This window comes from Hirundo rustica, chromosome 3 (assembly GCF_015227805.2).
Source record: "Hirundo rustica isolate bHirRus1 chromosome 3, bHirRus1.pri.v3, whole genome shotgun sequence".
Classification (NCBI taxonomy): domain Eukaryota; kingdom Metazoa; phylum Chordata; class Aves; order Passeriformes; family Hirundinidae; genus Hirundo; species Hirundo rustica.
In genome coordinates, this window is record NC_053452.1 from 21,131,116 (window position 1) to 21,154,569 (window position 23,454).

At 36.0% G+C, this 23,454-nt stretch overlaps 1 protein-coding gene across 1 annotated transcript in view; it reads left to right on the top strand.

Moving 5' to 3' along the window:
- Positions 1-23,454, top strand: part of GPATCH2 (G-patch domain containing 2) — a 119,168-nt gene that overhangs the window by 71,097 nt on the left and 24,617 nt on the right. Inside the window, exons 6-8 of the mRNA XM_040059946.2 lie at positions 14,047-14,111; positions 15,794-15,833; positions 18,576-18,646. Of these exons, the coding sequence (XP_039915880.1) occupies positions 14,047-14,111; positions 15,794-15,833; positions 18,576-18,646 (176 nt within the window). The remainder of the gene's footprint in view (positions 1-14,046; positions 14,112-15,793; positions 15,834-18,575; positions 18,647-23,454) is intronic.

Below are 23,454 nucleotides of genomic sequence, written 5' to 3' on the forward strand. Positions count from 1 at the left end.
AAATTATAAAATGCCCTGTTGGCATGTTAAAGAAAACATACTCCAATTGTCTGAGGGTGTTCTGGAAGGATGTCATGTGTCAGTGTTCATGTAATCAAGGGTTTTTTCCCCTACTATTCTCTGATTCTGTGTTTACTATTTGACTTCAAATGCTAAACCTTGAAAATAGAATCCTTCCTAAATATTTCTAAACGGCAGAAATAGCACAAATATTCAGGTTTAACAAACCACAATGTTACATAATTCTTGAAACAATTCCGAGCACTGCATTGTGTTCTTTATTTACTATGCCTTTGAGTAGATAAGATTTTTGCATAGTAAACTATGATCTTACCTAGAGATGAATAAAGCTTATTCAAAAGAATTCCGGGGCATGGAAGAATCCCACAATAAAAAAGAGGAATTTTTCATCACAGTGCAATGGAGCTAAAATGGTGGATCATGCAAAATTATAGGTAAAAACTTCAGAGATTTTAAGGTAAGATACAAATGAAAAATATATGCTTGCTAATTTAGCCACAAAATATCTCGTGAATAGTTTTATATGAAAGCTTCTCTAGCTGCTGGGCTTTCACTTTGAATCAATGAAAACAGTAGTACATTCCTATATCTTATGATAGAGGTAAGTAGGTATTTGGTTAGAGCAGGAGTTCCAGATGTGATCTCCCAGATCTGCAAGTAAAAGCAGAAAATAACTCTAAATTCCTGTAGTAGACTGAAGGTAAATATATTTCTGGAAATATTTCATGGGAATAGTAGTTTACCCTTTACCAGAGATTAACTATTTAGCTGTGTAAGGAGATGAGGCAAATATTTTTAGCGGTGTCTTTTAAAAGAAAACGGAGAATAGTCTTTGTGTATCAAGTTAGATGAATATGAAATTTTTAGGGTTCAGGACACTTCATCCTGTCTGAATCTCATTTAATTGATGTTATGGATGATAAGCTAGGCAAAAAAATGTATGCCTGCATCCCTCAATTTCAGAACTGGGAAGACTTTTTAATTTTTTTAGCCTGAAGATTATTGTGTGTGAACATTGCTTTTCCAGGAAGGTGCCTTGAACCACGTAACTAATGCCACGTTTTCCCCCACCCCATGGAACAGGCACTCCCTCAGTATGCACCATTTTGATGGGCAGATGACCTCTAATTTAGTAGTAAGATGTTTCATTCTTCATGAATATGAATGGCTTTGATAACTTTCCAGAATTTTCTGTAAGTTTCCTTTTTTCCATTCAATATTTTCCTCAGTATGTGGCTATATGCCGGAAGAACTTGAAAATGTTCCCAAATATTTTATGGCACTTATGGCACCTTTTCGGTGAAAATCTATTTCTTGCCAATAGCATTCCACTTAATTAATATCACTGTATTTTTGTTATCTTAAAATAGTTTATAAAATGTCAAAGTTTATTTTGTCTAGTGCTTCTTAAATATTTGTGGGTCATAATGCCAAACTCAAATGATTGTTTCCCTAAATGTTTCTTCTTGGCAGCCTACGCAATTAAATGCTATCAGGCATATGATACATACAACAGAGTTTTTTGCCAATATATACAATTTATTGAGTGCTGCCATCAAATGTAATTTCCTAAGAGATTCAGCCAGAGTTGTGGATGTGCTTGGTTTTGGTTTTTTTTCCCATAAATTGAGCTGTTTATAAATTCTTCTTAAATTCAGAGTTCTTCTAACTCTTTGTAAATGTTACGGTTTCAGTTTCCAGTTAACTTGGTGGAATGCAGTATTTATGCTGTTGGTGTCCAGTTAGTAAGTAAATAGATGAGCTTTGTCTCAACCAGCAATTTTGATTTTTTTGGAGAAATCTGAGCATCATATCAATAGTTTGATGCATACCATGTTTTCTAGTGTTAAGCCTGCCTGCAAACTAAACCAGGCTTAATAATGTGCCAAGTTACCTCAATTCAGCCTCTGTTCAGCTGTTTAAACTTTTAGGTGTTTGGTAGAAAATGGAATAGTCTATCAACATAGTATTGCTTCAGTAGCTAAATTAAAGGTACTGATGCTGAAAGTTGCATTTATTAAGCAAACATCACAGGTATGCTTTGGCAGCAAATGAAATGAAAACTTACTAACTCACTTCAAAAACTTTGTATCACAACCAACTTGAATGGCAAGCAGTGGGTTCAGCAAGGCTTTGTGTTGGTGGTATTTACTCAGCCATTTTGGGGATGGTAGAGAACATGAATCTGATTATATTGACCTGATGTCTTTGGCCCTTGGACAAAGTAGAGAGATTCAGAGAACTCCTCAAGCACTCTTTATAATGAGATAGTTATTGTTATCTTTCATCAGTCTGTTAGTTTTTATTTTACTGAAGATTTCTGTGAAGGTGTTCTTTTCAAAATACTGTCATTTTTGTAGTAATATTTGCACATGAATTTCATTCTGGCTAATTTTCCTAGTCCTTCTCTCCCAAACTAAAATACAATACGTATTCCAGCATCCCATAGGAGAATACTTTTTTTTTTTTTGTACCAATAGTAAAAATACTTCCCTTGACTGAAAGTGAAGTTTGCATCATGGAGATCATCAGATTATACCATGAATAGTCTATGAAAGCCTGTAGACATGTGTAAATTTTAAGCAGTAGGGCTGTCACTCATGAATAGCTGCTGAACGCAATGTACTTCCATTTTCCTGTCTTGGATGTTGCTTTGGTGAGTCATACTGTTATACAAGTTGTAAGTTTTAAGGCAATTTGTCTTTATTAGGGGCTAAGTTAACTCAAGGTGTTTCTGTAATAACATGCCCATAAAAAAGTAAAATGTTGGGGTTTGGTTCTTCTCTGTGTCAAAGACTCTTTGGCTTCTCTGATTTTTTTAATCCATTAATAATAGAGAAAATAATCTTCTAACTCCTCAAGAGCAACTTAGGTTTTCCTTGAAGTTTTGCTAACAGTTGCTGATAACCAAAGGCCAGAATTCTATGATGTATGGTGCCTGCCCTGAGGTGGATAGAAAGTCAGTCCTCTCCAGGACCTGGCAAAATGTGCTTTACAGCTTTGTGTCTGAAAAATAGTGTTTTCTGTGCCCTGCAACACGTAGAACACTTTCAACAAAGAGAAAAGTGTTCTTTACTTGATCCTCTATATGATCAGGACCCAACAAACCAGGTACTCCTCTTGTTCTTGTTTCTACAGTGACGCTTTGTAAGTAGGAGATATGGTTTTGGTAGGATAACATTTCCTGTGCATGGTTTTATCAGGAATTTCAGAAGCCTAAGGCAACTAATGTGTTGTAGAGTTACCAAAACCTATTTTCATAGATCTGGGCAGAAAAGTAAAATTGATGCTGCCAGAGTCATTGGGGAGAGAAAATTGTCTTTCCTCCATGTAATTTCCAGGAACAAAAGAGCCTGTAAATGAGGGCAGTGCCCTGATTTCTGTCCTGCATCAGAGGCAACCACTGTCCTCACTCACACAGACACACATCTTGGGAGTACTTAAACTTTGTTTTCTGTACATTGTTTTAAATTTTCTGACAGCAGAAGTTTTTCACGTACTGAACACAACTTTCTAACAGAAACACTGTAAAACTTCATTTACGGGACAGCACAAAACCAGCAGTGCTACTTCATCTTGCTGGAGGAGAGGATAGCAAATAGAAGCAGCATTCTGCTCCTGGAACACAGGCTCCCTTTCTTTTGTGAATTAATGTTTTGGGATAGTTACCACTGTAATGCTTTATAAATTTAAATTACTGTAAGAAACTCTAGGCTCTCTTAAGATCAAACTGTTATGTTTTCCATTGTATAGGGCTTGATACCATACAAAGAACTTCAGAGCACTCTTAATGATAAGGAGGGATTTGAGAGTAAGGTAATACAATTTAGTCTTCAAATCAAAGTTGATGATGTCTTTTCACAATCCATTCATGAGTATAGCCATCAGTAGGGGATACATCTTTGGCATCTGCATTACGTTAGAAATTAAGAAATGCAGTGCAACCTTATTCAAGTGTTGATATCCCAGTGTGGCACTGCTATTAAACCTAAAAAGCTTGAGAATTTATTGTAAAATGTATGAGTAGAATTCCCACTTTTGATGTTGGTTTTTTTTTTTTTTCCTATTAGAACCTCCTTGTTTCCATTTCTTCTATAATAGAAGTTATGAATTATTTATATTTGAAGACAAGGTGATGGAAAAGCTAGAGAATGTCTTGCTAAGAAGAATTATATTTATTGTAATGTTTTAAAATATGTTTTATTTCTATGTCACTTTGCTTGGGGAGAAAATTTGAAAATATATCTTAAGCCTGAATTTAGCTTGACCTTAAAAATGCCCAATGAAAAGTTAATTTCTGAGCTTCTGCATGTGTCTCCTGTTCATCTCTACTGGCATTTACAATCTGAAACAACAGTTATAGTTGTATGTTAGAAGTTCAGATGGCAGAAAAAGTGGCAAATACAGAAAGATTTCTGAAATCTGTTAGTTGGGTAAGCTGGTAGTGTGAAACATTTATGTACAGATCAGCTCAAAATAATGAGAAATGTCATCCACATACCTACTGTGAACAGTGAAACTGTCTTAGTTTGTGACTGAGGCTCCCCTACAGCTTTTTCCCCTGTTGTTTTACCACTGTTGTGAGCCCTTCTGGTGAGAATTTCACTTGAAATGAAGAAAAATTGTTTTGTGGGCACTAATTATTTAAATGTCATCTAGCCTAAAGGTCAAAAGGTCGTGCTTTTATTTCAGCAGTTCAAATGTGTGAATTTCACGACACCTGTTATTGATCAAATGGATGAATTTTGAAAGGCATTTTATTCCAAATCTTAGCAAAATGTAACCTTTTAATCCATAATCTTCTGATAACTGAACTGTTTTCTTCACACGGGAAATTTTTAGGTACCGTCAGCATTCTCGTGTGCTCGGTCTTCTTATCATCTCCTTCTGATACTGGTTCAGGTACTGCCTGTTCTTTGTTGTCCAGGCTGTACTACAGCTCATTGGGTGCTCTTTGGAAAAACTAAAAGGTATTAAGTTTTTCTTGCAAATGAAACTTTAACTGTTCAAGACTTTAAACCCTTGCTGGACTGTGGGTGTTATGATAGGGAGCCATTTGGTGGCTGAGGGAAAGAGGAGAGAACTATTCTAGCAGATCTCTCAGGGGTTACTGATCCTCACCTGTTTCCCAGTCACTGGAAGTATAACGGTGTGGAAAAGATGGGATCTTACTGTTCTTCTGTTTGCTTTAAATCCATTTTCTGAAAGACTGTGGGCTTCAGTGCAAAACAGGCAGTGGGGCATTCTGTTTAATTGTAGTAGTTGGCCATTTGATTTTCATTTCATGCAAAAACTAAAATCCTTTGTTTGTTTTGTATGTAAAAAGGCATTACTTGCAGGCTGCATCCTTGTCAGTATTTTTCATCTGTTTTCTGATGATAGAATCTAACATTAATGTATCTATATCTAAATACGCTCATGAGTGTATAGATTAATGGAACTCCTGTCAGCATGTTTAAAGTGAGTTTTAATGTGTAAGTAAAATGGAAAGACTTTAAAGCAAATTATTTGCTCAAAGCTCCATTTATATGGTGTATGTTTCAAGCTAATAATCAGGGCTTACTGTGGGTCGGCATGTCATATCCCAGTGGTGTCTGGTGAGATGGAGGGTTATCTTCTATGTCAGCTAGATAACCCTGTGAACAATTTGGAGCAGTGGAGATAATGGGACTGAATTCTGAAATGAGGTGGAACTCTGAGATGGGGCAGAATTCAGAACAGGAGCTGGAAATATATCAGGAAATACAGGGCTGCATGTGAGCGCTGCGCGGCTGCTCGTGGAGGCAATCACCTTTTGGCATCAGGAGACACTTGTGTTTGACAATAATCCTGCTTGATAAGCTGCAATTAAAAAGTGAGAGAATGGCAAATCAGGTACATATTCCTAGAAAAAAGAAAAGTAAAAAAACCCCACACTTCCTTGCTACTGGCCCTATTTTTATTTATTTTTTTTATATATATATAGACGTTGCATAATAATCTAATAAGTGCTTTTGCCATGTTTTGGACTGTCTTTCTCCAAGCTGTGTTGTCCACAAGTATTATGGTTTAAAAATATATATATATATATATAGTTAATTCTCCTTTTTTCTTCACAAAGTATATTTTTTATGTACTTGGAGGAAACTGTAGATCATCTTTGTGGTGATAGACACACTTTCATCCTTCAGGTTTTTAATTTTTTTTTATTACTATGTATTTTACTGATTTAGATTTTATATATAAGGAAAAGGTCAAATCTGTTTCACACTTATGAAGAGAATAGTTACGTGGTCTCTGGTTTCACACATCTCAGATGCTGCAGCAAGCTTTCTGTTTGTGTATCTAAATCAAACTACTGATAACTGCAGTCGAAGTAATTCGCTTTTCATGCACAATATGTAACTTACATGAACGGATTGTACACTACTTGAGTTTGAGGTTTGTGTCCACCTTTAGAGCTAGCACAGTACATCCTGCTCAGTTCCACTGTCATTTTGGGAGCTGGACTACTGCATGTATCTGCCTGTAGCGTGCATTTGGACGAATCTCAGGAGCATTGGTACTGAAGGCATTTTTCCCGCTGTCTGTTGTATCACTCACCTTGTGTTTGCCATTGGTTTTCAGCCACAACCTGAGTGAATAATGTAGCACTATTCTTTCTGTTCCATTTCTCCCCACGCTGGCTAATACCCTCAGCTGTAACTCGGAGCCAAGCGCTCGGTGACTCCCGTAGCCTTTGGTCAGCCAGTAGAGGCCACTCACAGCTTGCGGCTGAAGCTGGCGGCGGCGTGGGACCGAGGGGTTTGTTGTGTGCTTGGGCTTTGAATCCTCGCCGAGCCAGCTCGGGCTGCCATGGACTGGCAGTGTGCAAGTGGCACCTGCAAAGGGCTCTGCCTGGAGGAGTTCTGCTCTGATACGTAAAACTATCTAATGTTGATGGTTTTCTGTTTCCTCTAGTAAGTCTCAAGGCAGCAGGAATGAAAAACACCTTCTGTACTTCAAGCAGACTCAAAGCAAATGCTTTGATGACATCCTTTGTTGCTGGTACAGTCTTTGCTGTCATTGTATTACATTACTTTAACAAAGTAAGGAAATAGTGTTACAGATGGCTTTTGGGGGAAGGGAAAAAAGTCTTTTCTAAGGGTGTTTTCCTGTTTTTCACTAATGAAACCAGCATCTCCCAGATCAAGGCTGATAGCTGAATCACTGCTCTGCTACTTCCTCCTCCCTGTATTACTGTGTGGGTGACTTACTGATGATAATTTTATAAGGTAAAACATTATTTCAACATTTTAGATTCTTAACTAATAAGGGTATAGTCCCAACACAACTGAAATCAAAATCCTGTTGATTTAGTGAAGATTTCACCTAAGAATAAGTTTTATATCTAAACAGACAGCTAGAATATCATCATAAAGATTTTATATATGTGTTTATGCAACATATTATTGCAGCATTTAATTAGTAGCTCCATTTCCCAAGTAAGGTAAATCTGGTTTAATTAAAATTAATTTGTTAAATACTAGCTATTTACAGAGTATTGAAGTAACAAACTTTTGGCCATTTTTTTTTTTGTTTTATAGCTGCCCTGAATATTTCCCCTTTCCTAATATAAAATATTGAAATATTCGTGCTGTCTGGTGTGCTTTTGCAGTCAGGAGAATCTTGCATTTGCCTTTGTACAGGGAGTTGATTTAACTGAAACATAAAAACTAAGAATTTCTGGTTTATATTTTATTCTTGAGACTTTTAAGTCAGTCCATTTTTTGCAGTGTTGTGAGCTTTATTGGAGGCATAGTGCCACACTTCACTTTTCATATTTCGCATTTCATATTCAATTTTAGGAATCTCAGAAGAAACTCTCCTAGTGACTTCCTTGCAGATGGGAGACTTACAGTTCTCAGTTTACCTGATGCTTTTCCCATAGACCAGGTTTTTTTTGTTACATTATATATTAGTATTATTTCCTCTAATAGCTCCTGCAGTGTTACTGTATTGCACACCTAAAGACAGCAGGATTGCACTAATATATATTATTACAGTGCATCATTAAACTTACTCTGCCTATTCTATAGTATGTAAAAACTGCTCCCTTTGACAAAGATTTAGGACAAAACGCGGTGTGTGATATTTTTTGTTAATGTTACAATTTAAATGGAAAATGTTACACCCAGGCCAGTCTGTTTCAAAAAAGTACATTTTTGTTTTGAACTTGTATTTGTTTAACTTCAAATTCAGGTTTTGTCTTAAAAGTAGCAGAGAAAATCTGTGAAGTAGCAGAAGTTTACAAAAAAATTCCACTCTTTGCATTTATACATGGGATTTAAATTTTCCATTTTTCTCTGAAGTAACTAGGTTCAATAGTAGAGTTTTTTTCTTTTGGTCTCTGATATTCTCATGGTACTCCTTTTCCATCTGTTAATCATTCCGTTGAAAGCTGTATATCAAGAGATAGAGGCAGTTTGATCAGTTGTGTGAAAAGAAATGCAGAGAAAACTCTTTAACAGTGTGTGAAATCACTGGAGAGATTGGGGAGCTGGGACATATTCTGTCACGCCAAGAAACTTACTGATTCTTATTTTCTCTCTTTTTTTTAATAAATACCTTAAGAGAAAATGGTAAAACGTGTACGGGGAGATGCCTCTTTGCTTTAGGATTAAAATCCATGTCTTTTGACCTATTTTTTTAATTTTTTTTTTTTCTTTCACTATCACTTAACATGTATTTTGCAAGCAGAATTGCAATGGTCCATTGATTTTTGCAACACTGTGTTAGTAAGAGGTTAATTTTATAAGAAATATGACTAGAATAGCAAGAAACTGGTATAGAACTATTCTCCCAGTGAGCCATGTCTTCATGGAGATTTTGTAGAGTTTGACTGAGCATCACTTAAAGGTAATCTGTGCATTAAAGAGATGCTTCTCTGGAATGGTCAGTTGGGGCCCTTCAGCAAGAGTGTGCTTTCAGAGGGAATAAAAATGTAATGGTAATGTCAAGCAAGGATTATGGTAATATTCCAGTAATGTATACTGTGAAAGCTATTTTTGTTTTCATCATTTCATACATTGCTCCAAGTCAAATGTGCATCCATTTTTTTTTAAAGATGTATTTTAAATCCAGAACTTTGTTTCGTGCAGGTACTTTCCAAGGTTCCTAGTGGAAAAGGGGTATAAAATGAGTAATACTAAAAAGGTGCTGAAAATAATAAGGTATTTCTTTTAATCAGTGCAATAAAATGTGGAGAACAGATTTTTCTCTATTTCTTCCCTTGATGTGGTTTGATTTAATTTTCTATAAATTGACGATTGCAGATCTGTGAATTATGAATTTGACATTGTCGTGCTGTAATTTCTTGCAAAACCCTGTTCTCTGGGATTAGTTAGTTGCAGTTTGGAAAACTACTTCTTTGCAGAAAATCTTGCCTGAGAAAAATGGATTTGCTATGGAACTTTTTAAGCGGTATTTGATGATAGCAATTAATTTATAGAGCAGAAAAAGGAACCTCGTCTTTCATTTAGGAAAGCAGCTGGCTTTTATGTATGATTAGTGTCCAGCAAAAGTTTACTGAAATTTTACTGGTTTTACCTGCTATGAATGTGACACACTGTGATGACTAAGCTAAGCTTTCAAATCAAATACTTTAGTAATTATTTATATGGCTTTTTAAAGCACATCACAGACTCATTTAGATTAGAAAAGACCTGTAAGAAAGATTGAGTTCAGCCATAAACCCAGCAATGCCAAGTCCACCAAATCATAATAAGGAAATAACATCCTGTAAAAAATGAGCTCAGTAGTATCTTTTCATTGCACATGCTATGGAGTGCTTGGCATAAAATCTAATTCAAAAGGCAAAAATATTACTTGCAGTGTTTAAAAACTACTTCATCTGTAAGAAACTTACTTTTTCAGTAATAGAAAATATATCTGAGGAACAGTTATGAATAGGACATAGTCTGTGTTCTTTCAAAAATATTATGCACTAAGATAAATATAAATTATGGACAGGGAATGTATTTGCTCACTTGATTGTGTGATAACATGGGAAAAAATAAGGGGTAAGAAGTATGGATTACTATGCATATTAGGGTTGTTTATATTATTTAAAATATTAAGAAAGTATTGAGTCTTGAGCACATCCATACGTGGCAGCTTTGTATCACAGGTGTCTTTAAAAAATAATTCATTTTTCATAGGCTGTTCAGAAACTGAACCTGCTAAAATGTACTTCAAATGAGAAGTAAGTAGAATTGTTAAGTAACAGTGTAGCATGTTTTTGTTTTGCATTAATGTGTCGTGGGTTTTTCTTGGCACATAGTAGTAGCTTTTCTTTAAACTACAGTACATGTAAATTAAAATTGCGCTATCATTTAATTCGAAGGTGCGTAAATTGATCCACTAAATTGATTCTTTATTTCTCCAGTCTTGGGCACCCCTGCTCGTGTGAAGCGGTGGTGTTCAAGCACCCTGTGATGGAGCTGTGGGCACTTTGCTCCCTGTCCCTCTGCGGTGTGAGCCACTCAGAAGGGGTGATGATCTCACAGTATCCAGCGCTGGCACAGCCTCCCCTCCAGTGCTGTGTGCAGTTCTGGGCTCCACGGTTGAAGCAGGATGTGAAGGTCCTTGAACATTTCCAGAGGAGAGAGCAAGGCTGCTGACAGCACTGGAAGGCATGTCCTGTGAGCTGTGGCTGAGGGCTCCAGGCTTGTCTGGTTTGGAGGAAGGGAGACTGAGGGCTGACCTCTGACAGCTTCCTGAGGAGGGGGAATAGTGATGGCCTGATCTCTTATCTCTGGGACCCAGTGATACAACACGTGGGAGTGGTGCAAAGCTGCACCAGGGAAGATTCAGACTGGACATCAGGAAGCATTTCTTTACCAAGGGCGTGTTCAAACTCTGAAGCAGGATTCTGAGAGACATGGCTGAAGCTCCAAACCCGTTGGTGTTTTCGGATAATGCCCTTAACAACACGCTCTAAATTGGCCAGCCTTGAATTGGTCAGGCATTTGGTCAAGATAATTGCTAGAGATAATCACTTCCTTCCAGCCAAAATGCTCTTTTCTCTATAACTGGCATTTTAAAATGACAGTTGAGGTGCTCAATATTATTTTTGCAGAGCGAAATCCTCTGGCTTGTCCTTTTTCTGTGTAATCCCACCAGCTTTCCTTATGTCACTTCTGAAGTTTGTCACATGTAGTATCTTGAAGGAGAGGATCAGGTTGGATATTTGTTAAGATTTCTTAACTGAGAGTGATTAAGAATTAGAACAGGCTGCCCAGGAAGATGGTGGAATTGCCATCCCAGGAGGTGTTCCAAGAACAAATGAACAGGTGTGTCACCTTTTGATGTGGATAGGTGCGCTTGGTGGTACTCATTTGAAAGTTGGACTTGGTGATCCTGGGCGTCTTTTCCAACTCTGATTTTGGGCAGCAGTATATTGCAAAACCCCTTAGTGTTGAATACTTTTCCACTTTTCTGTGTCCATTAGCTTAGTTTATAATTTCTCAGGCAAAGCAATCTTCACAAATCAGGAGTACTTTGAGTTGGAGTACCTGTGTCTCAGAGATTCTATGAACAGGATGCAGCCATCACCTTGTCACCTTATTCAAGCAGTGGTGAAAGGACTTGTAGCCAGTAGAGACTAAACGTTCCAAAAATTACCCTAGTCATTATTGATATTGGAGATTTTTGTAACAATGAGGTAGCAGAAGAAGGTTGACATTGAGGTTTGGTTTAACTTATTACACCCTAGGTAAGTTTTGCAAACAGGAATTAATTTGCATTAGCACATTGGGAATCATAGAGTAATCAGCAGCGAGTTTTACGCAAAGGTCTGCATGTGTGTACCTTGTGAGTTTAGTTCTATAAACATTCTGTGGCTGTGTGGTAGTTGAAGCCATCTGGGGTGTGCAGGAGAAACCTAAACACTGTACTTTCTGATCAGTTGTAACTGTATTCCAAGCAAGTTCATATTCTCATATAAATTTGTGGAAAAAAACTACTTCTCTGGTTTCTATATTATTTTAAAACTGGCAATTTATCAAGTGAATTTTCTTGAAATTTCCATGCTTATTAAATTTCAGATTATGTATTTTGAGTAAGCTGGAAACTTAAACTTGTTTCCATAAGTATGGTTGCAGGTAAACAACCAATTTTAGTCTAGAAAATAGCTTTTGCTTCTGTCAACATGTTGTTTATTTTCTCCCTGAGATAAAAAGTTCGGTTTTCTGATATTTGTACCAAGATAAAGTCTGTAAACAAGATTAATATAGTGTGGAAAAGGCTGTCAGCAGCCCTGGCAAAGGAAATAAGTTGCCTGTACACAGAACATACTGTAAACTGAATAAAAGTGTCAGGTCCACCATGAGATAATGTGATCATGAACCTCTAACAAAGCATGACATAGGCACAGTCCGCTTTTCTTATAGCCACAGTGTAGAAAATGGATTACTGTATTCCAGGGATACCCACTGGAATAGCATGAAAACCTCATTTTGAGATTAATGCAGGATATAACTCTCAAGAGCTGAGCTGCATGCTTACCTGTAGTTTTAAAGTAACAGTTTAGTTATTAATCTTAACATTTGGAAATTACATATTAAAATACTGGCTTGTATTTCCAGGTCTGTCTTTGTGAATGGCCATTTCTCAGTTTTATTATTAGATGAACTACAACATTGAAGCAGTAGGGTTTGGTCAATGCTTTATTGTCATCCTGTGGCTGTGTAAGGCCTTGATCTGTCTAGTAAAACAGTAAATCACAACTGGGAATAAAGCAGTAGGTGCTGTTCTCCCATGTAGCTGCCATGATTTCCTCTACTATGATTTGTATTTTTGCATAGATATTTTTCAGGGGCAAGGTATTGGCCAGAAAAGTGACAGCACTTTATTGTTTTTCAATTCAGCCGGAGTGACATCATTCTTCAGGTCAAAGAAGCAGATTTTTGTCAAATATTTTAACCGTGTGGAGCTCTCAAATTATTCAGTGAGCATTCTTTGAAATTCTTCCAGACTTGGAGCTCTGCCCTGCCTTTTCTCCATTACGACACCAGATTAATAGGGAGGTTTTACTTTAAGAGTTGAGCTCATTGTTCTGCAAATAATGAGAGGGCTGCATTTATCCATGAATCTCCAGCTTATGTACTTTTGGCAAGCTTGAGCCATATAAATGTATTACCATTGAGTTTTTGTGGTCTCCTGTCAAAACTGGAAGAACATCTGACTTCATTCCACCTCTGGTTATCTCCCGACTATAAAATTATCTCCAAGGAATGAAGTTTGTCCCTTAATTCTTTCCATCAGGAATCGTTTGTCTGCTGCTCTAGTTCCTTGAGCATGTGTATCATGAGTTCTCTCTTATTCTTCTGCTTTTACCTATCTACATATGCACGTGAACTAAGCATTTTGCAAAAATAAAAGCAAAGCTGTTTGAATCCGTTCTTGAGCAATATCAGAATGCCATCATCTGCAAAAGCCTGCACGTGCTCTTGAGCATTCTGAAGATCATTCTTCCATTGAGGATATCGTGTACTTTAGGTTTGAGTATGTATAAAGCACTAGACAAGGACTACAGTATAGTTTGGTAAAAATTATTTTACCTTTGCTTTTTATCCCATGTCAACTTGAGTTTCAAAAGCTTTGTGTTGGGAGGGGTTTCTTTAGTAAATGTATTACCATATGAGCCATAAATAAAGACAGTATATTGCCTATGATTTTCAAAACATCTAACTTTCCTTTTTTGGAGGTAAGGTACTTCATGGACTTGACAGAAAGGTAATTTAGGTCCTTGAAATCTGTTAATGTCTTTGTGTCTGACATCCAAACAGAATTGCACATAAAGGATTTTCCTGTATCACATATAGCATTTTCTGCACTCAGACTTTACTTAAAAGTTGCAAATATTGCTAATTATCTTTACTGTGTCTAGTATACTGTCTCTATTTTGTATTTAATGTTTGTGATGTATTTTCTTAATAAGCAATCATTTTGTCCATATGTTGCCCCTTACTCAGAGATTTCTTTTTTCCTTGATGTTTCCATTAGATAACTCCAGGACCAGGCAGTAGCAGGAAAACAGTTCACTTGTCCCAGGATTCTCTTCACCATGAGTGAGTATCAGTGATGGGAGTTACAACTTTTTTGTTTTTGTTTGCTTTACAATGGTAGCTCTGCCCCAAAGCCACGTTTTACAACTGCACAAACACATGATGAGAGTCTCAGCTCAGTTACATGGTGGTCTTTATTTAATAAGAGTACTTACAATCCTTTTTATTTCATTTTTTGTTTCTTAAGGAAACATGAAATTCAGTGCTTTGTAAATGTGTTTTTAGTACTTTCTAAGTATCCTTTCCTAAAATACAAACTTGTTTGAAGCTGGACAGCAAAAATGGGATGTATGAAAATACATAAGCATCACATCTTTGAGTCTTTCGTGTGATGTATCGTGTGAAGAAGAAGCTTATCATAATTTTCACAAAAAAGATATTGAATTTATTGTTTAGACACCTGTAAATAGGGATTGTAATTCACTTTGTTTAGTTACTCTAGTGTGTCATTACTGTAAACTCTTATTCTCTTCAGCTGACAACACTTAATGGCATTATTTATTGGTTACATGTTTTGAATACTTAAGATTACATTTTCCTTTATATTTCAAATCAAAACTCCAAAACATAGACACCCATGATGAGGAAATAGTGTATTTGGAGATACATTTATGTCTTCTGCTACTAGATGCATCATCCACAGTTCCTCAGCACCATTCCACCTCTGTTTCATCTCATAGCTTGATAATGTGTGTGCAGATTCAAGAGGTTTTGATTTCATAAGTTATTTCTACCATTAAGTAATTCAGCTGTTACTTTATGGGCTTTGCTTTTGCTTATTGTAAAAGAAACAAGCAAACAAATAATACTGTAATTAAGGGAATGGGCAGAAAGGTAAAAATCAGTGTGATATATCACTTTCCCATTAAAAAAGTTCTTATTCTTTCAGAAGGGCTTTTCATATCTTAATATGAGCTGCATTCAAATGACTTTGATATACTTTTTCCCTAGAAATATGTTCTACTTTTTCTTTCTTCTTTTCCTTTCATGAGTGTGCAGATTTGTACAATGCTTGCTACAGCTCCATTCAGATGGTAATTCAGTTCTTTGTGACCACAGTGTGTATGTGAACCCGAGCTATCATGCTTTTACTGCTGTTGAGAGAGAAGGCACGTTGTGACATCCCTGTGTGTCAAAATCTCACTCCGAATTTCCATCTGTGTGAAATAAGGCTGCCAAAAGTCACAATTTTGCAGTTGTGTGGAGATACAAAGCCACTGGGTTTTCAGAGTTGCCATTTTACTTTAGATTGAAACTCTCACCTCAGTTTGTGAAATAATACATTAAAGGCTATCAGGTAGTCCAAAATACTTTAAAGTCTTTTCAGCTGTAATCATTAATAAGTACCACTTCAGTACTAAATATGAAATTACTCTAATTTATGGCATGTGCATTGTAGTATATTAAAGTACCATCATTTACGTATTATTTTCGCTTGTTTGACAAAATATAATTACCTATAAAGCCAGCAGCTACTCAGAAGTGAAATCTGTGATGCATTCTTTCAGAGCTGTTACAGACTTAGAGAGTTCAATGAAAATACCCCATTAAAACAAACCCATTGCCAAAGGCTGTGTTTTCCTGGCAGGCAATAAAATACCCAAAAGCACGCACAGACTGGTCATATGACAGCATGTGCTTTGTTAGTTATATTGTTAAACCTGCCTTTTCTTTTTCTCCCACAGTCACTGGTTTAGTCCTGGGGCTAGAAAGGAACATAGCCAGGTAAGAACTGCTTTGATCAAGTACAGTTTACTTGAGATGTATAAAAGAACTTTAACTACCTCTGCTCCAAAGGTAGTGGGCTAATATTTTAAGAAATTGTAAACAAAGCAGGTATAATTTTTATATCTTCTTGTAAGCAAATACGTTAACAGCAGTGCATTTCCAAAATTCTCTTAATTGAAACTCTTTAATTAGTCACTTAATTTCACTTAAGTATTCTTGAGATTTAATGTTCAAATGAAAATTCTGATTTTTTTTTTTAAATCATTTTGTCAAATGTGGTATCTCCAAATATTGCCTTTCTCAAAATGCTGGAAAGCAAAACATTTTGCTCCCAAAATCAAGCAGTACAGAACCAGTTACACGAGTGGGGGCTTCTACAGGAAGATCTTCAAGTTCATTTTTCTGCATTTCTTTGGTTACAATGACTACAACAGTAAAAAAGGAGCTGTTAAATCTCCCTTGTGGTGCAGATATTGGTGAAAATATCTTACTAGTTTGTCAGCTGAGCCCCTGGAGTGCAGCCCCTGGGAGATCCAAGCCTAGAGATGTGGTTGCAGGAATGTGAAGCCATATTTAATATTTGATTAGTAGCCCGGCACTTAGGTTTTTAGTTTGTCTTCAGACATGGAGGAATCCCTGTCTTTATGCATTGTAGTATGATCTTAGCAGAACTTACTGCCCAAGACTATAAAATGTGAAAATAAATCTGGTCTCATTTCAAAAATGTATCGTTAACTTCAACTATTCAGTAAAAGTAGCTGAATATATCATCAATGCATTGAAATTTAACACAAATGTTCCATTTCTTTACGTTAGAAAAAATCAATATAACAGTTGATTTCCTTTGATCTGTGCCACTTAGCTGGTACTTTTGCAAATGTAAATAGATTTGAAACTTCAAAAGGAAATAAAATTTGTAGAGTCTTTAGAAGGTTCATTTTAGGATCCATCATGAATACTTGTAGGTCCAGTAAGTCATAGTTTAAATCTTTCCTGTTCTCTCCCCTTTCTTCTGAACCTCCAGACCAAGCAATACTGTTTATCCAAAACTGCCAGAGTAGATAAAACGTAGTAATTTTAGCTGTAAATTGGGATATTCCAACATGTTACAATAAGCTGACACTTAACTTCCAAGCAGACAGCTTTATATAATTCATTATTTTGAAATAAATTTCCTAGTGGAATAAACCCCTAAGAAAGAATTAGATTACTGTAAGTTTGGGCAATTTTTAAAAACCTTTTTTGCAATATTGATCATCTTATGTAACAGGGTTGATTGAAGTTGTACCATTTACTTCCTTAAAAGATTCTAAGCCAGAAAAAAAGGAAATTTCCACAATGAGAAGTACCTTAATGCACATCATATGTGCCAGCACTGTATTTCAGCCTAGAAGATGAGAAATGTCTGCTTAGCTGGTAGAGAATGAATTAATCAATTTTTCTCAGATCATAGTAAATTTGAGTTAATTTTGTATTTTACGTGGGTTTTTTCATCTTTCCTGAGAGCTGTGTTTTCAGAGCTTATCGGAAGTTAACTGAATTTGTAACTTACAGATTACTAAGGAATTGTGATGTAAAGCTAATGTCACAAATTATAGATGTTCCTGGTGCTTAATGGGTTTGAGCTTCTTTCTAAGGAGAAATGAGTGTGATTGTGTAATGTCATTTTGACAACCAATGAAATTCTCACTAAATTTATTTGTGTAATAAACTATTTTACTGCATCTGAGAGCTAGATAGTTGAAATGACAAGAAGCATTCCTTGTACAAGAGGGAAGCTGTAGAGAGTTGGGGAAAAATTGTTCAGTTTTTCAGACTGGTGGCATTTTTTGGAGTACGTGCTCATTAAGGCGTGGTTGGCCGAGTCTTAAAGTTGATCATTTCCACAGCATTTTTAAGTGGTTTTGCCATGAATATTAGGTCCATTTACCTCTATTTTATTTCTAAACAGTTTTTAATTTTATTTTTTCTTCAGTATGTGAGGCATTTCAAGCAACATTTGTGGGGATTTATACTGTCCAGTTTTATTTTCTTTAGTATAGCATTCTGGTGGTTGTTTTTTACTTAGTGCTCCGTGACTCATCTGACAAACATCGTAATGCTGGAAATAGTCTTTTGAGTGTTGGAGATAATCTGAACGAAAAGTCTTACTTGTCTAAAAATAAAAATTAATGACAGCTTTTTTCAGAAGTTGAGGCACCATTTCAGTTAAACAAATCCTTCACTACTCCTACTTTCTCACTAGTACAGGAAGCTTTAATACTGTGGTTTTGTTGATTCTGCAGCTTGCAAATTAATAAAGCTCCTGGGGCTTAGAAGAGTTTATAGCTGTTTCATAACTACTTAGACACAAGTGCTAACCTGAGTAGTTTTTTGTAAATTACGTGTCCTCCACTTGTAATGATAAATTGAAATTGTGAAAATTATAAAATTTTACACATACGTTATTTGTGAAATCATGAATTGCACAGCTTTCTGTTAGGCTTTGAAAATGGTTTAATTCTTACATTTTCAATTATTTAGCCATTTTAAATTAGTGAGTATATATATATATTTTTTTTTACATATTAACTACTGTTGTAAAATTCTGTTACTGTTCATCTCAAAAGTCATGGGTGAAAGCTATTGGCAGATTACTCAAGAGAGGAAATAACTGCACTGCCTGGATAAAAATTCTAAAAAGCAAATAAAGGCTTTGTTTGTGTGACTCTCCTGAACATGTTTGGGTTTTTTTAACAGCTTCAGCTCTTGCGAGACAACCGCTCGGAGAGGGGACACAAGAAGAACAGCTCTGTAAAAACAGCCAGCAGGTAAGTTAATGTTTATGAAACATTATGTTTCATACTTAAACGGCTTATTAATTGGTTAATTCCTCAAATCTTTTATATAAAATTACACTATTCTTTTCGGGTATTTTCAAAGGTCTTCTGGGGTTTTTTGTGCCTTACTTTTAAGGATTTTTTTGCATGGCATAATCTTTGCATTATATATGAGTATTAAACCTTTTTTGGTGACTATGCAACTGCACTTACCAAAGTTAATCTCTTCAGAACGTCAGAATTAAACGGACGCCAAAGGAAGGTTTGTGCTTCTGGCATGTAAGTTAAGCGCTGGAAACACCTAAAATTACATTGTGCGTATCTGAAATCAAGAAGATAACTCAAACACTATAACACTTTAATCGTTCTTATATTTTGACAATAAATATTTCATTGTGAAGACTTAATAAAAACAAATCTAATTCTATTCTCCATCTTCTTTCCTTCCCCTCAAAAGACAAAAAATTCAAGACTGAGCCTACTGATCTAGGAGTCTGTTTCTAGAGAGGTTTTTTTATGTACAAGTCACCTGCTGAATCTATTCTACCAAATAATTATTTAAATTCTAGCTTTTTATCAAATGAGAAACTACAGAAATGTTTCTCTTGCTATGCACACCTTACACAATTTTTATGTTGCCCTGCAAAAATGGCAGTGTGCTATCAGATTACTTTCTTCAGAAAGTTCTAGTAAATTTATATCAGCATGAAATTCTATGGTACCACTTGAGACAATTTTCTATTAGACAGTTGACTTTAAGTATATATGTGGTCACCCAGACCAAAGTTTTTAATATTCTTAGGTACTCATTTTGCTGATTACCTGGAAAAGGAGACCAATATTATTTTTTTTAAAATATGCGTATTAAATAAGAATCTATATCGTATATTAGTTCTGGTTACATGCTCTCAAACATAGATTACAGAAGTGTCAGTCATTCATCTATAGAAATTTTGATTTTCTTTGTCTACCAAACCTTTTATATTAAAATTCTGAAAAATTCTGCATCGATTTTCTGGCGAGTTTACTTGTTAAATGATATTTTCACTCTGAATTTTAGAATGACAGATTTTTCACCATAAATGCACTCTTACTATCAGGCCACTCACAAAACCTGGGATTTTAAAGTGAGTATAAAATGAGAAGTAAGAAACAGATTATATTCAGAGTCATTTTAGGATCTTATTTATGCTGTAGCAAAGTAAAACGGGGTTTGAGGAATTCAGAGTCGTAACTTATGTGTTTGTTGTCCTGACCAGTGAAGCTCTTGGGAACTGGTGTTTACCTGCACAAGCAGTTAGAGTAGAGATTTGTAAAATGGCATTGAAAACCTGAAGTGGTCTTCAACCTCTCTTCATGTCCAGTCAACAGTACCTGAATAGACTCTTATCCCAATAAACATGTGGCAAGTTTGTATAGAAGTGAAGGGTGGCAAATCCAAGACTGAAAATTAGCATTTTCAAAAAAATCTGTATTGTTCAAGTAGAACTTACCTAAACTAATACTACAGTGTGTTACAATGTACATAAAGCCACAGTCCAGGTTCATCCAAATGAGTCATGTTATTTCAAAATAATTACTTGTGCTCTTTCAGAAAACCAGCATTGTCTTTGTTCTACCATAGAAACTTGAAGTCATTTAAAAAAATTTCAAACTACAACAAAAAACGTATTTTTAATAGGCCATCTGCTGTCTTAGAATCTCAAAGCATGCAGTCTTGTTTATAAGGCATATAATAAAAATACGTGGACACTTCAAGCTAACTCAGATGAGTAATCCCCTTAAAAAGATGCGCACGAAAAGTAGTGGTTGTGACCTTACATTGCCTTGCTTTTTGTTACTAAATGCAGTGAGAGAACAGCAACAGTGGACAAGTTTTGGACATTCTATAAAATTATTGTACTTATCCAGGATACAATCTAATCTGGTTTTTTTTGCAAGACTGAATTTCTCTGGGTCTTTTCTGTATAGTTTTCAGGTATCTGAAACATTTTTCTATGTTTGCCTTGACTTTTCTTACCCCTTTTGGATGAGTGAACGCAATTCTTGTCTCAGCATGTAGACAATATGTAAATACCTTTATTACATTAGATCAGTGACTGATGGAATAATTTACACTGTAAATACATCACAAAGGTGTGGAGCTCTAAGCATGGCAGTGGTCTGCAGCTCTCATTGTGGTGGAATCATACTGTCTGGGATGAGCTTTACTGTGCTGGGTTTAATGTCTTAGCTTTCTTCTGTCAAAATTAATGATAATTATCTAATCCTGTACTAACTAATGTGAACTTTCACTAGTGGCAAGATAATCAGATTGTAGAGAGCTGTTGATATGGCTACTGATGGACCAGATATTAAGGAGGGGGACAGTCCTGCACCACAAAACTTAGAACCAGGATAGATTATATTACACTAATACAATTCAGTACATCTGTCTATTTATGCCACTATACGGGTAAGATCTAATCTGCAAATACATAGTTTTCCCATTCATTATTTAAATTATTAACAGTACTAAAAAATACTCTTTTAAAAGCTGCATTTCCTTCTGTAGAGCCTCAAAAAATTCTCTGTTTACATTATCTGTCTGCATTAGGATGGGAACAGCCTCCTCCCCAGATCAGCCACACTGCTTTAAGGTGATAGATAATTCTTCCAGCTGCTTGTTTTCACCCCCTATTCTTTTGCCAGTAAAGAAGGGGTTTTTCTGAATTTTTTAATATGCTCTGGGCAAAACCAGCCCGGTTAGCTCAACTCACCTATTTAAATTAAATTGGCTGGTTTTGTACAAACCATATTAAGGCGTGCTCACATGATTTCTTCCTCCAACAGAGCTGTGGAGATGATAATCTCCAGCAGATGTGTGATAACAAATAGCTTGGGATAGTAATGTCTTCATCTGGCGCAGTTGTTAGCAGACCAAATGTCTGTCTGTAGCCCGAGGCTGTGGGCAAACAATTGCACATGATTGAGTTATGGGGAGTTAACAAGTTGCTGCTTGGCAGCTGAACTGCCAGAGCTGATCCTGGGCTCTTTGCCTGCTTCCCTCATGAGGTAAAATACGTTTTCTTAAGTCACTTCCTTAAAATTTTACCAAAAAAAAATACCTAAAGGAGATTCCCCATGGCTAAGAGATTCCTTTGATCAGCAATGGGGACAGTGTTGAAGGATGTTTTGCTGAACTGCTGTAACATGATTTTGAACATGTGATTGCATTGTTAACTATGGGGGGGGGGACCTCCATCACACAACTATTTCCCTGTCTTTAAATACATAATGTACTTATCCCCACAATACCCTTATGAAGAGGGGAAGTACCTTTGTCCTCATTTGACAGAATAACCAGAACAGTTAACCAGCTTAATATTTTGCCTTTGGTCATACAGTCGATGCCATAACCAGGTAATTTATGCTGTAATCTGGATGCAAGAGAATTGCAGGTTAGGAAAACTATGGACTTGGAATAAGTTGCTCTCGTGTAATTATTTCCTTTACATAGAGATCTTGTGTTGTACTTCTTTCACAGTGTGCTTCTATTAAGTACCATGAGTTATTTCAGCTACATATTTCTTTTTCTTACTGTATTGTAACTATAATTTGATACATGCCTGAAATGAGAAACTGAAAGGAAAATAGCACCTAAATTTTTTATCACTTAGTAATTTTTTGGGGTTGAATCTTGATAATTCTGTATTTGCTTTCCACATACCAATGCTCCCCCAGAGACCTTTAGAAGAGGAAAAAAACCAAAACTACTTTTAGTTCCTATGCCATTCAGTCCTGGCTTGAAAGAAGGCTAAGTCATACTCATGAAAGTGGTTTCAGGGTGGAGTAGAATTTTACATGTCAGGTTTCAGCTACCTAACTGAGGCTGTGTTAAGAATTTAATCAACGTGTGCCAGTCCTCCAGTGATCACCTGAGCTGGCCAGAAGTTTTGAAGTCTTCTCCTGCCATGGTGAACAACACAGACTTGAAATTCCCTGTGTTTTTTGCAACCCTCGCTTTCCCTAACTGTTCTCAGTCCAGTTTAAATTTGTGCCTTGTGCTGATTAGAGAGGATGACTCATGTGTTTTCACTTCATATAACTGTGTTCTCTGTGAATTAGTATTTTAAGAAAAGTTTGTAAGAGAAAAAATGACAGCAAACCTGAGGAAAGCTTTTCAAAAGTATGTCATTGTTTTGGTTAAAATTGCAACTTTCTGTCTTTCCTGGTTTTAAAGGATAAACCCTATCTGTGCATTTGTACAGCACTCGTTCATCTGATGATACAGAGCATGGTACTTTTTTACACAGATGTGACAAATAACATTACAGCTGCTCTTTATTTGATCTTCTAAAGAGACAAAGATGTGCAAGGATTCTGCCTGCTCCCTCTTTCCCATTGTGTCATCTGTTGTTTGGGAAAGAGTCCTAATTTGCAACAGATACAAAACTATTTGTCGAGGTGCAGGTTTGCCAAAAATAAATGAAACCATTAATTACTACATTTTTTGAGCAGCTGTTAATGGATTGGGATAAGAAAACTGTACATTAGACTACTGGTTAATTACAAGAACTGTAATTGTTTAATGTGGCTTTTGCGGAATGAAATAACAATACCAGAAGAGGTAAATTCAGCTGGTTTTTGGAAATTATACACGAACACGTGCACAGACTTAGACTGCAGAAAAGCAAAGGAATGCATAGCTGTTTTATTAGGTGATTTGCTTCTGCCATCACATGAACACATATTCCCAACAAAAATACTTTAAAATAAAGTCATATTTAAACATGCCTTTTAATTCAAGTGTAAAATTA